At 47.1% G+C, this 14,261-nt stretch overlaps 1 protein-coding gene across 1 annotated transcript in view; it reads right to left on the bottom strand.

The window, feature by feature from the left end:
- The window catches only part of tg (thyroglobulin), a 21,278-nt gene extending 7,250 nt beyond the window's left edge, over positions 1-14,028 (bottom strand). The window contains exons 1-29 of the mRNA XM_087848565.1: positions 13,959-14,028; positions 13,151-13,259; positions 12,860-12,957; positions 11,079-11,234; positions 10,627-10,789; positions 9,572-9,678; positions 9,244-9,387; positions 8,680-8,865; positions 8,074-8,582; positions 7,552-7,936; positions 7,182-7,220; positions 6,472-6,702; positions 6,004-6,108; positions 5,817-5,894; positions 5,587-5,690; positions 4,827-4,938; positions 4,552-4,713; positions 4,175-4,366; positions 3,941-4,068; positions 3,586-3,736; positions 2,994-3,143; positions 2,611-2,754; positions 2,147-2,311; positions 1,939-2,043; positions 1,717-1,826; positions 1,521-1,620; positions 1,236-1,439; positions 991-1,161; positions 817-903 (exon numbers count right to left, since the gene is read on the bottom strand). Coding sequence (XP_087704691.1) covers positions 817-903; positions 991-1,161; positions 1,236-1,439; positions 1,521-1,620; positions 1,717-1,826; positions 1,939-2,043; positions 2,147-2,311; positions 2,611-2,754; positions 2,994-3,143; positions 3,586-3,736; positions 3,941-4,068; positions 4,175-4,366; positions 4,552-4,713; positions 4,827-4,938; positions 5,587-5,690; positions 5,817-5,894; positions 6,004-6,108; positions 6,472-6,702; positions 7,182-7,220; positions 7,552-7,936; positions 8,074-8,582; positions 8,680-8,865; positions 9,244-9,387; positions 9,572-9,678; positions 10,627-10,789; positions 11,079-11,234; positions 12,860-12,957; positions 13,151-13,259; positions 13,959-14,028 — 4,465 coding nt within the window. The remainder of the gene's footprint in view (positions 1-816; positions 904-990; positions 1,162-1,235; positions 1,440-1,520; positions 1,621-1,716; positions 1,827-1,938; positions 2,044-2,146; positions 2,312-2,610; positions 2,755-2,993; positions 3,144-3,585; positions 3,737-3,940; positions 4,069-4,174; positions 4,367-4,551; positions 4,714-4,826; positions 4,939-5,586; positions 5,691-5,816; positions 5,895-6,003; positions 6,109-6,471; positions 6,703-7,181; positions 7,221-7,551; positions 7,937-8,073; positions 8,583-8,679; positions 8,866-9,243; positions 9,388-9,571; positions 9,679-10,626; positions 10,790-11,078; positions 11,235-12,859; positions 12,958-13,150; positions 13,260-13,958) is intronic.
- Positions 14,029-14,261: the final 233 nt, after the last annotated feature.

Raw genomic sequence — 14,261 nt, 5'->3', positions numbered from 1 at the left:
CTTGTACATTTGTATTCACCAGTTCTACGGTGTACCTGTGTACGTTAAAGAAGCACAGTAAACATCAGTAAAGAAGAACTCTCGTGTCTCTCGTGTATGTGTACAAGCCAGCATAGTCGCCTCGGTTTTATTTTGAAACTTTAGTTGTCCCTTCCTGTCTCATGGTTTCATTACTGGATAGCTCTTTGTCCTGGTCCTTTTTGATCCTCTGAGAACTGATAATCATTTCTACTATCTGGTCTACCTGTTCCATAGGGGGCGCTCCTGAGCTTGTTTACATTTATTCAGCCATCAGTGCTGTTTCAGTATATACATAGTGGCCACTTTTCACAGCCTCGCTGTTTCACTGATTTTTTTTGGTGCAATTTTGCACTTGATGCGTCCTGATTGGCTGTAGACCATTTTCAATCAGTCTCGTGCCGTGTCTCCTGTACAGTACAGAATCCACCAAGCTTGTCAAATTTACATCTTCGCTAGCAGAAGACGACAAACACAACAGCGTCGACGTCAAAGGATTATAAGGCGCATTAAGTGAAACCAAACAGTCACACAAGTCAAACTTTGCTCAGCTCGTTCAGTACAGTCTGGTCTTTTTTTCTTGCAGGTGTAAATAATTATTCTGGTGTAACTGTAGCCAGTTTCTCCCACAGCAGGAGGAGCTCATCCTGCAGCTGGTTTATAGGCCGTCCTGCTCTGGAGATCTGCTGTGGCCTGTGGTTCACCCAGCTCACAGAAGGAGGACGTCCTCTCTATCAGACACCAACAGCTGATCATAGTTATGTATTTGTGCTAACATATGTCCTCTGATACAGGTACCAGTGTTCAGGTAGATGGCTTGGAAGCTGACGACGGAGGACTGATAGTCCTTCCTGTTCTTGCTGTCAGCTGGCAGAGCAGAATCAGCTGGAAGGAAGAAACAGGAAGTGCTTTAGTCGCGTGGTTACCTGTTTTATTCGTGACGGATTTTAGCCATGACTTGATTTTTCTTACCGATGGTGAACTTCTGTCCTCCAAAGTCAAACAAGAAGTTGCCCTCCTGCACGTTGTAGGTAAGCCCCGCCCCGCAAATGCGTTCCGCCGCTCCCTGACCAATCACGTCCCAGTCCTGGTCCCCGCACGTCAGCACTGATGGAGCTCTCAACCAGCCACAGAGCAGGGACCCTGACAGAGAGAAGACGACACTCTCATTCATCAGCTATCACCTGTCTGTCTCCATGGTCTCCATGGTAACATACCTCCCTCCAGGCTGTTCTGGTTGAGGATGAATCCGTCGCAGCAGGTGTCGCGGCTGCAGCCGTCCTGACAGAAACGATGAGCGTCGGAAAGAGAGGTCCGCCTGGAGGAGAACACCTGAGTCCTGAACACACCTGAGACCGCCTTCATCATCCTCATCCTCACAAACCTGTGCTGCTGCTGCTGCTGCGAGGAAAACTCTGCACCTGAAACACACACCAGACTGAGCACACAGGTACACACAGCTGCAGCACACCTCAGTCACATGGCTCTGATGATGGCAGTACCTTTCTTCCTGATGACCAGCAGATCTGAAGCTCCGCCCCTCACTCTCAGATAGCAGCTTAGCGAATCAAACATCTCAGCCTGAGCCAGAAAACCACTGGACTAAAAAACATTTTAAAATTTATGTTTATTTGTGTAAATCTGTTATTTCTAAGGATATGTGTTTATGTGTGTTTATGTGTGTGTGCAGGTGTGTACCTGCTGGGAGGTGTTGCAGTGTGTGTTCAGGCTGTGTGTGCTGTACAGTTCACACTGAGTCTGGCTGTTGATTAGCGCCACATGGTGGCAGGAAGGCTGTGCTGCACACGCTGTGAGAGAAACAGCAGCAGTGTTGATGAGTTTTTACACCACAAACCAAAAATACTCCAGAGTTACAGGTCAGATCGCTGAGGCCGGATCCAGAGCAGACACGTGCATTACCCCGGACACAGGCAGTGAGGTCAGAGGTCATCGTCTGCAGCACTTCAGCATCTGCAGCTCCAACAATCAGGTCTGATGTGGGAACAGCTTGAAACCTGCTGAGGACTGCAACACACACACACACACACACACACACACACACACTAAAGAGAACGCTCAAAAACAAACTTGTGAACAGCTGCTCTCTGATTGGCTGCTACATCTTCACCTGAGCACTCGTCATCAGTCAGAACCTTGTCGCTGCTGCTCCACTCGAGCTCCACCCCCTCGCTGTTGAAGCACCTCCACCTGCCCGCGAGGACATCCGGCTGCGCTGGCAGGAAGTCCCCTCGCTGCGAACACCGCAGGCCCCGCCTCTGGCACTCGGTCACACCTGATGCACGCGTGCACAAACACAAAGTGTTCGACACTCACGCTTCTCTCTATTAAGGTTCGATGGTCAGACTTAAGAGATCTTTAACGAGTTTGTAAAACATGCAGTTTTCAATACTTTTAGAATAAAATAACAGAAATATTTTGAGCCTTCTGAGGAAGATGAAACATGAATATAATAAACACATTAACAGGAAGTGGCTTCATGATGTAGTTTAAACTTTCGCCTAAAACACAAAATCTCCCGGTTTGGTTTCAGTCACGTAATAAATAAATGAATCCTGGTTTAAAAACACTCACATTCTTTGACAGATGATGCTCCAGCAGGTGATGACCCTGTGGGACACTTGTTGCAGAAGTCCCGCCCCTCTTCATCCTGATAGGTCCCCTGAAGACACAGATGACACACCCCCTCCTGGGAGAAACTGCCAGCAGGACAAACGACTGGAAACAGAGAAACTAGACTGAGTTACGAGACAAACAGACGGCTGCAGAGACGGAGGCGACACAGCTCTTACTGAGCTCCAGGTGAAGACACACCTGTGCGGATTTTATTCTGATATAAGCCACGAGGACCAAACGTGGCTCGAACTATGGGCAGCAAAGTTTGAGTGAAGGAGATCCCACACTCTGAAACACTCTGCGGTCCAGCGTCTGGATGTCTGAGCTGAGCAGAGACTCACCACAGCCCTCGCTGTCACTGTCCAGATGGTAACCACGGGAACAGCCGAAGCTCGGTGTAGTCACAGAAACCAGTTTGGGCTCTGATGACAACACGGAGCGCAGAATTCCCTGAAGTCCCTCCAGAAGCCTGGACTCATTCAGGAAGAGACCTGAAATAATAAACATAAACTCAAAATGTAATTTTATGAGTTTTCTAGAAAACAACCAGATTTGTAGCCATTTAAACTCTAAACTTTAGACCCTGTGATGGGGTCAAAGGTCGTAAGACGTTCCCTCAGGTCGTTGAATTGAAATTTAAATACTCGATGAACAAATAACTAAAAAGTTTCAAGTGGATGTCTCCGTCTTATTTACATGCTTTTATTCTTGGGCTCAACTAGAGCAGCTTTGCATCGTCCTCCATATGAAACGAGCTGTTTAAGCCCCTCCCAACTGTCTCCTGATTGGCTACTAATTGTAAACGTCAGGGTTGAAAAGAATATGAGTTTGACCTCTGCGCTAAAAAAAACAGTGAAATCATGTGAAAGTCCAAAAATAGATGCGTCACAGTGGTTATGCCCATCTTTTATATACAGTCTATGGTCTGCTCACCAACGTCGTGGAGGTCTGGGAGGTCAGAGGTCGGGAGGTCATAGAGAGCAGCGCTCCATCTCACCGTCAACCTCAGCGAGTCGTCACCGTCACACTGCAGAGTCACCGAGGAGTCGTCGCATAGCGACACAGCGCGGCCTGATGAGGGAAGCTACACACACACACACACACACACACACACACACACACACACACACACACACACACACACACACACACACACACACACACAGAAAGACATTTGTGTGCAGATCCTAAACTCATACCTGTCCTAGAAACAATGTTTTCAATGAGACCTGCATTCTGCATCACCAACACTAGAGAAAATGAATATACATGGTGCAGGTAAGGTCACCTGTGCAGAACAGAGCCCCCTGCTGGTCATTGTGTTGAACAGCAGAGACTGTAACCGGCTGATCTGAGAGCAGGACGAGGGCAACACCCAGAGCTGCGTGGAGGACACGGACTGCGGAGGCCGAGAGACTGAACAACAGAATAAAGGTTGATTTTAAAAAGAGCAAAATAAAAAAAACAGGTTTGCTTAAAAGCAGTGTAGCCCTTTAAGGAGGTCAGAGGTCAGGCATCTCACTTTGACAGGCTCCACTCAGCGGCTTCTGGTCTCCATCCCATCTCCGACTCGCAGTCTCACACAGGAAACTGCTGATAGCAAGTGAGTTCTGGTAGCCATGGTAACAAGCAAGGTCACAGCTCTGGCGTCCATCAGCTGGTGGGCGGCACACCAGCGCACCATGGGTAATGATGGGGGCGGGGCACAGAGGACCTGGAGAAGGTATATACCATCAGAGCCAAGCCACAGAGAGCCGATTCACTTCCTGTTGATCCTACAGTTACTGTGACAGTAAATTCACCCAGAGGGCGCCGATGAGCTATGAGTGAGGTTCATCAACGCAAACTGACACAGGAAGGAAATGCACCATCCCGCCACAGAGCTTAGCTAGTTCTTACGGTCACATGATGGCGTGCGGCCTGTCTGTCGAGATGTTCTCGTCCCGCCCACTTCTTGTCCATTCTCGGAGACACACCAGCAGGAAGTGACATCACACTGAAGGGGAGTGAAGGAGCCATCAGGGCGACACTGGAGTCCTTGTAGCTGACACCAGCTGGGACCTGAACGCACCACACAGAGTTTGCAGAGTTAAAGAAGACAGTGAATGCGTCACTAAGAGGAGTGTGTGTGTGTGTGTGTGTGTGTGTGTGTGTGTGTGTGTGTGTGTGTGTACATGTCAGCTGTCCTGTTGCGTTTGGTGTTGCCGTTTGTATCGTCTCTCCACTCAGAGGGTTCACACACCAGCCTGCAGCGCCCCCTGTCTGCAGCACCGAGAAACGACCGTCCTGAAACAAACGTGCACACACACACACACACACACACACACACAGAGTTTAGATAGTTATAGTTAGAGCTTATTTATTTATATAGCACATTTAATCACAACAGCAGCGTTGACCAAAGTGTTGCACAAGAATACAACCTAATAAAACAACTTAGAGTATTGACAGCAAACAACAAATATGAATTAACAAATAACTCTCATGCTGTATTAAAAGCCAGTAAATAAAAATGTGTTTTCAGATTAGATTTAAAAAGGTTGACAGTAAGAGCCTGCAGAGGAAACTTTATCTAAGTAAAGGCCGTTTGAGCAGCTGAAGGTTGTAAAACACTGAAAGCTACTTTCAGCTGCAGACGTCAGCCGCGCATCTTTGATTTTGTTTCCTGACAACACCCCAAAGAGGATCTGAGTCTCCGGCTGGAATCCAACCAGAAAGTATTTTTCTTGGTTTGTTTCTCTACAAAAAAGTCATATTCAGTGGTTTCACTGGTTTCACTGGTCTTTACGCCCCACCTGCAGTAGCTCTGTTGTTCTCATCAGAACCTCACAGTTGCTGAGACAGATGTGACAACGTTTAATCCCTGGCTGATGTGTGTTCACAGGAGTGTCAGCTTGCTGGGAAAAGGATGTTTGCATGTTTGTGGGTTAATACCTGCTCACAGGTTGGGTGGTAAGGTGAGGAAGTGGTGATGTCAGAGCCTTTCATCCAACCGGAGAGCAGGGAGCGAGCCTTTGCTCTCTGACAGCGAGTCAAACCTGCAGGGAAACAAACACACAAAGGTTATGATTGCAACAAAGACTGAGGTGGATAAGTGAACTTAGTGTGTGTGTGTGTGTGTGTGTGTGTGTGTGTGTGTGTGTGTGTGTGTGTGTGTGTCTTACATTTGGGCAGGCTGAGCGAGCGGCTGGTCAGAGAATCAGAGATGTACTGTCCGTCTTCATCGACACACCAACACTGACCTGAAAAACACATTTATTCTGTAAAAAAGTGTGTGTGTGTGTTCGTGTGTGTGTGTGTGTGTGTGTGTGTGTGTTCGTGTGTGTGTGTGTGTGTGTCAGAGAGACAGACCTGTGCTGTGGTAACACTGCGTGAGCAGCCAGCGTCCGTCGACGTCACACTGAGGAGTAAACGGCTGGTACGAGCGACGCTGACGAGGCAGCAGCATCTGAACAGCTGAGCAGGAAGAAGACCAGCGTCAGTGCGACGACACGAAGGCGGGACACGCCCCTTTGTTTATTCAAATAATTAAGGAAAATGTGCTCGAGGAACGTTTTCTCTGTCTTTCAGCTCTTTGTCATTTTGTTCATCTGGATCCTTTGAGGCCTTTTTTAAAATTGTGCTCGTGTGATGTTTAAAAACCTGCACAAGGTTCAGGTCCAGTTAGAAAAGATTCACATTTTTCTTTTGTTTTGTTGTTTTAGTTCCTTGAGAACAGTTCCTGGGACCACAGGAAGCACGACCGTAACTACATTTTTATTCCACAATAAAAGTATTTTGATATATTGATTTAAATCCTTTTGAAAGTCTGTGACTCACTGGAGAAAGCAGCCAATCGGAGAGCAGCTCCGGGGTGCCTTAGTAGCGTCTCAGAAACTTGCAGTTCCTCCTCTGATTGGCTGATCTGGAGTTCCTCACGGGTCAGACGCAGACCTTCGGCCAGTAGGAATCCATATCCCAGAGGGATGTGGGAGGAGTTAGAGAGCGAGACGATGCTCTTCACTTCCTGTCTGAAGGTCTCGACCTCGGCCAACGCCTGCGAGCACCGACCTGCAGAGACGACAGACTCGTTCAGAACTAACTCATCAAATAAATGTTTGTCACATGACCTAAAAATGACTTTTTATCAATTTAGCGCGACATAAGTTGACATTTACTTTTGTTTATTTATCTTTGTTTTCATTTATAGAACATTTATCGTTTATAAATACTTTTGTATTTCTGTATTTTTTGTATTTATTTTTTAAAACATTTTTTTCTTTTTGCCTGATTTGCAACAAACGTATCAACAGACGCGTCGTTCAGTCAGATGACAGCGAGAGAGATGAAGCGCTGAGTTAAAATAACTGGAACCGCCTGACTGTGAGTCAGAAATTTAAACAATCAAAGACAGAAAGAAAATTCACGTGAAAGACAAAGTTCATTAAGCACAAAAACAATTTGTCACATAATGAATGAAATTGTTTATGTTTAATGTCCCAAACTGAGGCTGAACTTTGGCTCTGATTGGACGTCAGGTTTGATCTGACCTGCAGAGGATCGAAGCGTCTCTGCTTTTCTCTCTGGACCTGAAACGAAACAACAGAGCATCCTGTAACTTTGTGAACACAAAGTATAAAATACAAAAAACCCAAAACAAGACAAAACCGGATCTTTACAGAAGAACCACTTATAGTTGAGAACGGCTGCAATCTGAGCTTTTTCAAGGTAAAACTCTTGAAGCTGCTGGAGGAAAAAGCGAGTCTGTGGTTAGAGCTGCTCAGAATTCAATCTGATGATGAGCGAGTGTTTAATGATCGCCTGCTGCTTTTACGCTTCTTCTTGCACTTTAATACGATTTATTTTTTCTTCCTGTTTTTTTATTCCAACATAAAAAAGACAAATATTTCTGAGTCTTACAGGTGACAGCGCCCCCTGCTGGCCCGGCAGTCATTGTCTTCCCCTCAGCGTCCACGCAGAAGCACCGTGAGCCGACGCACTGCAGCGGCAGGAAGTCTCCATCCCGCGAGCACGCCGGGATGTGGATTTCAGCACTGGCCACCATGTTCGATCTCACCTCGAGGGCCGCCGCCCGCGCTCTCTCACAGGGGGACGGACAGCGAGGTCGTCGAGTGACGGTCCGAGACCCCTTCACCTCCCGCCCCTGAGGGTCAACGCACCAACACTCTGCACCCTGACACTGGACCTCCTGGAAAGCACCGCTCTGTGTGCAGCTGGGAACAAAGATGGCCGCCAGGTCATCGTCATCATCCGCGGAGCAGGAGCGCAGCAGAGCAGCGAGGACCTGGAAACGAGTCAACAGAAGATGATGGGATGGATCAGCAGGTCAGACGCTGATGTTGTTCCAGCTTCTCTTTAAAGCAGAACCAGGCAGGATGTTCAGGTGTGTGTCACACATGCACGGCAGCGTAAAAACGTCACCTGTTCCACGGAGGCAGACTGAGAGCTGCTGAGACCCGTCAGCGTCTGCTGGAGGGTGGAGAGGAAGGCGGGGTCCACCAGGGCTCTGCTGACAGATTGGACCAGGTCCTGGTTCCTCTGCAGGCGGACAGCGAGGGTCTGAGAGGACGCCGGGTCCAGACTCAGAGCTCCCCGAGATCCCACCGCCCCGCTGAAGTTGAAAGCTGCTGCGTTTTTCAGGAACTTCCCTCCAAACAGATTCTCCTGGAAGCGCCGGGGGGAGGAGCGAGTCAGAGCCTGCAGAGCCCCGCCCACAGAGGGGAACAGGCCATGCAGGACTTCGACCAGCTGAGACAGAAAAGAGGTGGGGTCAGAGTCCACTGGGAGGAGGTCCCTGAGAGGCTGGAGGAGGGAGAGACAGGAGGCTGGAGGGCTACCAGAGGAGGCCTGAAAAGGAGGCTCGACGGGACCAGAGAAGAGACGGGAGAGCGCCAGACGGCGCTGAGAGCGGCAGTCAGCTGGACCTGAACCTGGAGGAGGAGGAAAGATAAACGAGATACGGCATCAGGAGCTCTGAAGACAGATAACTGTGAGACAAATGAGAAGAAGTGTAAGAAAAACACTCACTGCAGGTCAGGGAGTCTCCGTGCTGCCGAGTCCCAGGAAGCTCTCTCCCCGCGGGGTCAGCGCACCAGCACTGCCCCCCCTGCTGGCACTGTTTGGAGGTGAAGGCTCCTCCGCTCTCACAGGATGGGATGAATACGCTGTTCGCCTCCATCGCTGCTCGCCGCTCCTCCTCACAGGGAGATGGGCCTGAGACAGAGAGCAGGATGGGAGTGTTTAGACCAGCGTTATCTGATCCAGCCGTCACCTCCTTCTACACTTTTTAAAACGAGATGATGCACGAACAGCAAACTTTCCACGAAGCCGTTCCAGTCTACCTCCAACACTCCCAGTGGAGGAGGAAAGCTCTGATAGCACAGCAAGGTGTTTGTCCAGGTGCAACAATGGCCTGACCTCCACAACAACACAACTTACACAGTTGGACACATCACAGGTAACCTACAATAAAACTACTTTAAATCACAGTCCAAACCAATCCAGCTAACCCAGCCAGCTTGGACCAGTGTCTCCACCGTACAGCAGCCGTAATCAGTTTGAAAAGATCGAACCAGCAGGAGATAATTTTACATCTGAAGCGTCCGGTGAGGGCGAGGCGGACTCCCAGCATCCTCCTCTGCAGGACTCGGTAGATGTTGGTTTGGGAGAAGGAGTGACCGGAGCGAAGACCAGAGAACGCCGAGTCGTACACCTCAGACAGGAGGAGCTCCACACCTGGGCAGAAAGAGCACACCTTCATCACAGTCAGCGCTGTTATCATCATCATCCTCACTGATGGACCTGATGATTCTGTCTGATGAAGATTTTCTTGATGAATAAATACATTTTGTTAGTTTGTGTGTGTGTGTGTGTGTGTGTGTGTGTGTGTGTGTGTGTGTGTGTGTGTGTGTGTGTGTACCTGTGTTCTCCAGCTCTCGGCCTCGGCTGTCTGAGCAGAAGCAGTAGGAGGAAACCAGCGGGAAAAACTTCCTGAAGCTGCTGAACGTCTCAAAAGCTTCTGGAAACCTGAAACAACAAACACACTCACAGCGCCACTTCCTGTTTTATTTTGAAATCTTTGTTTTGCTGCACAGGGGGCTTTAATTCCACCAGTTTTCTGCACCACCCGTCACTCTGCTTTCCCATGTTTTCCTGGTGTATCTTGTTACATTTTCATGTTTGGCTTTGTTTCCCTCACTGTCCCGTTAGGATCTTCTATATGACCTCAGACATGGATTCAGGGGTTTTCTGCTCTCTACTGTCTGACTCGTCTCACACTGTTGGTGTAAACACGAGGACATCAATAAAACTTGTTCTGGGTGAAGCACCATCACTGATCCTTCAACCACAGCAGGAAATATTCTTTCAAAAGGATTAATGTTGCTAACAGGAGTTCAACTCACAAGATCACTTAATTAAAGTTTAATGAAATAAACAGAAGCAGCTGCAGAACCAGCTAAAGCTCCGCCTGCAGGTCGCAGGAGATCCAGTCCAAAAGCATGATGATGTCAGCAGCTGCTGCGTCTTCAAAGCCGCAGCAACAGTACGCTCATTGTTACTGTACCTATAATATTTACATAATAATCATCTTTACATATTTATGTTTCATATTTACAGAGATGATAAAAACATGCTGCACATGCGCACAAGCTCCGCCCTCACCCAGCGCCCGCCTCCTGGTCCTTTCTGGCTCTGATGGAAGCATCATTTCCAAAATCTCATCAAGTTTTATTCAATCAGAACTAAAACAGCGACTGAGACCATAAAGTCATCAGGATGAGTGAGGTCACAGATCATGTGACCAGTCGGCTCATCGCTGTTTACAGAGCCAGACTTAAAATGCTTCCAGGCATCATCGCATTTGTGTGAAGGTGCAGACAGGTGTGCAGACAGGTGTGCAGGCAGGTGTGCAGGCAGGTGTGCAGGCAGGTGTGCAGGCAGGTGTGCAGGCAGGTGTGCAGGCAGGTGTGTTACCTGTTGAAGGCGTGCAGCAGGTCCAGCTCTGTTCTGTCTGTGGTGTTGATGAATTTACACTGGACCGGCAGGAAGCTGCCATCTTCAGCACACTGAGGAGGAGAAGACGACCTGGAGGAGCTGTGAAGGAGCCGCCTGGACCTCACTTCACAGCCACCGGGACCTGAAGGTCAGAGGTCAGCAGGTCGATGAGTCTGATGATCTCAGACAATCCAGCAAACACAGTTTAACAGAAATCAGAGCAGGAGGCGGGAGGAGGAGACAGAGTAACAGGTAAGCTGGTAAGTTAAAAACTTGGTGTTCAGATAAACAAAGATTAGCCACATGAACCACCTGCTCTAAACTTCATTCCAGCTTCCAGTGAAGAGAGGAAACAGCCCACAGAGCTCCAGCAACACCCAAACACTCACACAAGCAGCTGATGTCACACCCACTCTGGAAAACAGACTTACAGCGGCGGGGTCTCCCGTCTTGTCTGGTCCCGTAGAGCTCCATGCCGTCCTGATCCACACACCAGCACTGCCCCCTGCTGGAGTCACACTGAACTGGCTCAAAGAGGCCTGAAGGCGAACACCGCAGCACGGCCTGCAGCTGGCAGGGAGACGGGCCTGCGCACACAGACGCACGTTACTGTTCCTCCTCCTAACTTCTTCTTCTTTGTGTCTTGTTTGCTCTTTTGTTCCACTGACTGCTTCTCTGAATGGAGATCTGTGAATTTCTTATTCTTCATCTTCTGTTTTTATTTATATAGATTGAAATTTTTATAAAGTGTCAATTTTAATTGAGATAATAGCAAAATAGCTCATCCCACATAAACTCCCCACTCTGCTATTTTAAATTTGTTTTATGTCGCATACCGCTTGCTCTTATGTTGCTTTTATTATTCTGCTGTGTCCTTGAGTGTTCTGAAAGCCACAAATAAAATGTATTATTTAGGGATGCAACGATACCAATTTTTTCAAACCGATACGATACCGATACTGGGTTCTGAGTACTTGCCGATACAGAGTACAAAAACCGATACTTCTACCACACACACACACACAAATGCAATGAATTGGAAGACAGGTTTTATTTTATTCTCTGCCGATAAAAAATAAAATCTTAATAAAAATGACCACAAAAAAATTTCAAGTGAAAAATAAGCACTTCTGTTAAATTATTGCAGAGTCTCCACATTGTAATTTAACAAAATATCACTGAACTATTGGCACTGTCTCGAGCTTTCAGAATAATAAATAAACACTTCTTTACCTCTTCAGAAAGTTTTGGCACCATTATCTCCCTGATGTGTGGGCGGTTGGGAATTTCATATCGCAGCTCGAGTATGCTGAGAAGACGGTGCAATCCTATGTTTTCCACGGCCGGCATTGGCTGGTCATCCAGAGCGATAAAATGAGTCAGAGCCTCTGTTATTTTAACTGTCCGTGGATTTTCTCTTGACATTTTTCATCACTTTTCCAAAACCTGAGTTAAAGTTGGCTGTTCCACACTGCTGACATTTTGTTTAGCCTAGCTACAGCAGCCTCCAGTTTCTCTTTTTTATCTGGAGCTGCCAGTCTCACTCGTCTAACCCTGTGCCTGTTTAGCTGTTTAGATGTCCCCCTAGTGGCCAATCTAAAGAACTACAACAGAAATGACAAGCCACCCTCTGATTAATGAAATAAGTTAGTATCGGTTCATGGTATCGGTTAACTTTTACGAGTATGAGTACACACACATTTTACGGTATCGGTGCATCCCTAGTATTAGTATTATTATTATTATTATTATTAAAAAATAAAAAAGGAGAAGAAAGCAGGATATTATTAAGAAAAATGTGTTTAGGATTGTAAATTTGTGTATATAAAATCTAAATGTAATCCTTTAATCATCACAAATAAAAGATTCTCAGAGCTTCATTTTTCTGAAGTTAAATATTGAAATATGCAAGAAAGATTACAGTAATGTTTAAGCTATTTGTGTTTATTTTTATATGAATGAGCAATTTTCAAAAGTATGATGTAATTTCTATTATTATTATTTTATTCTTTCCTACTTTATATCTTGTTTAGGCCTGTCTGTGCTGTAAGCTGTTATATGTTCATTTATTTTCCACACTGTTATAATTATTACCATCATACAACATCACATCTCCAGCACGAGAATTAAACGTGATGTTAAGAGCAGAGAAGAAAGTTTCCTGCATCATGTGATCTGTGATGTCAGACGTGTGTGTTTTGGTGTTTCTCACAATGAGGAGCTGAGCCGCTGGTTCGAGTCCCAGTGACCTCCTGACCTTCAGTGTCGACACACCAACACTCCTGACCCCGCCCACTGCACTGCACAGGTCTACACACACACACACACACGCGCGCACAGAAACTGTTAATCTGGCTAGTAAAAATAAAAAGTTTGAGGATTTCTGTGTAAAGCTGTTCGTGCTTCATAAGTTGAACTAAATATTATACACAAGTGTTCATATTGTGGCTCAGAGGTGCTGCTGATATTTCTTCATCACGATTATAAAAAACAAATCCAGCACCTGAACCTGCCGCCCTCAGCGCAGTGAGGGATCTCATCTTGCTCTTTGGCAACAGCGACGCCTCTCAGCAGCTCACATCGGCTCAGTGTCTCTGACTCCAGCTGGTACTCTGAACAACGACAGGAAACATTGTCAAGAAACAGCAACAGGAGGGACAGAGGAGCGCCTTCAGCAGGGGCGTCTGTCCAACCGTGACGGGGACGACGTGCAAAACAGGGGAAATGCTAAAAACACAGAAGAAGGCTGAGCTTTGATTACAGTTCACCTGAAAAAGAATTTGAGGTGAAAATCTGCCACAGCCTGGTTCTGAGGGGATTCAGACTCTTATAGAGGTTAACAGAAGGAAAGAGCTGTGCTGGAAATCAGAGAATTACTGCAGTCGTCCACATCTCGCTAACAACCGGCTCTCTGCTGTTCACTGGAACTGTCAGTAACACTAAACCTTGTGTTCTGTAACATAAACACTGATTTAAACGTTGATAAATGAGCAGCTGCAGCAGGTGAGACTGCTGGATCCACGGTCTGATTAAAAGGTGGATCCGATTTTTGGTAGAGTACGTCCTTTTGGACAGTTCAGCTGTGCCCGTCTGTCCTTAAAATCTAATGTCCATTAACTCGGTTTTAATTTTAAAATGTCATTCTGTCCAAACTGAACACAACGATGATCTTCAGTAGGAACCAAAGCAGAGCTGTGAGCAGGAAACAAATGCAGGTATAAAAAAATAGCACCATTAATGCACCTTAAACAAAACTAATGAAATCTGAGCACAGCGGCAGACTCACCAGTGACAAGTTCAGGTGTGCTTACCTGAAGCTTTGCCCTGCAGCAGCGCGGGGCAGCAGACCAGGATGCAGGCAATGCGGAGCAGCCGGGCCATCGTCTCCGTGGTGACAGGCTGAGGTTTGCTGCCTCCTTATAAAGCTGCACAGCTGCTGAGTCACCGTGAGGAGGCTCTGCTGAAAAACACTTCTTCATCCATCGGTGTGGAACCAGGAGTGCTCGACTCCACGTCAGGAGGCGAGCGGCGAGCCGTGAAGCCTTCTGATTGGATGAGAGGAGCTCTACAACTGGTGGCTCCACTCTCATTGTGATAGTTTTTGATTCAGTTTG

The sequence above is a fragment of the Neolamprologus brichardi genome, chromosome 11, assembly GCF_056152115.1.
Source record: "Neolamprologus brichardi isolate AB-2024 chromosome 11, ASM5615211v1, whole genome shotgun sequence".
NCBI lineage: Eukaryota > Metazoa > Chordata > Actinopteri > Cichliformes > Cichlidae > Neolamprologus > Neolamprologus brichardi.
Note: the sequence above shows the minus strand (reverse complement) of the source record. Positions and strands in the feature narration are given on the sequence as shown.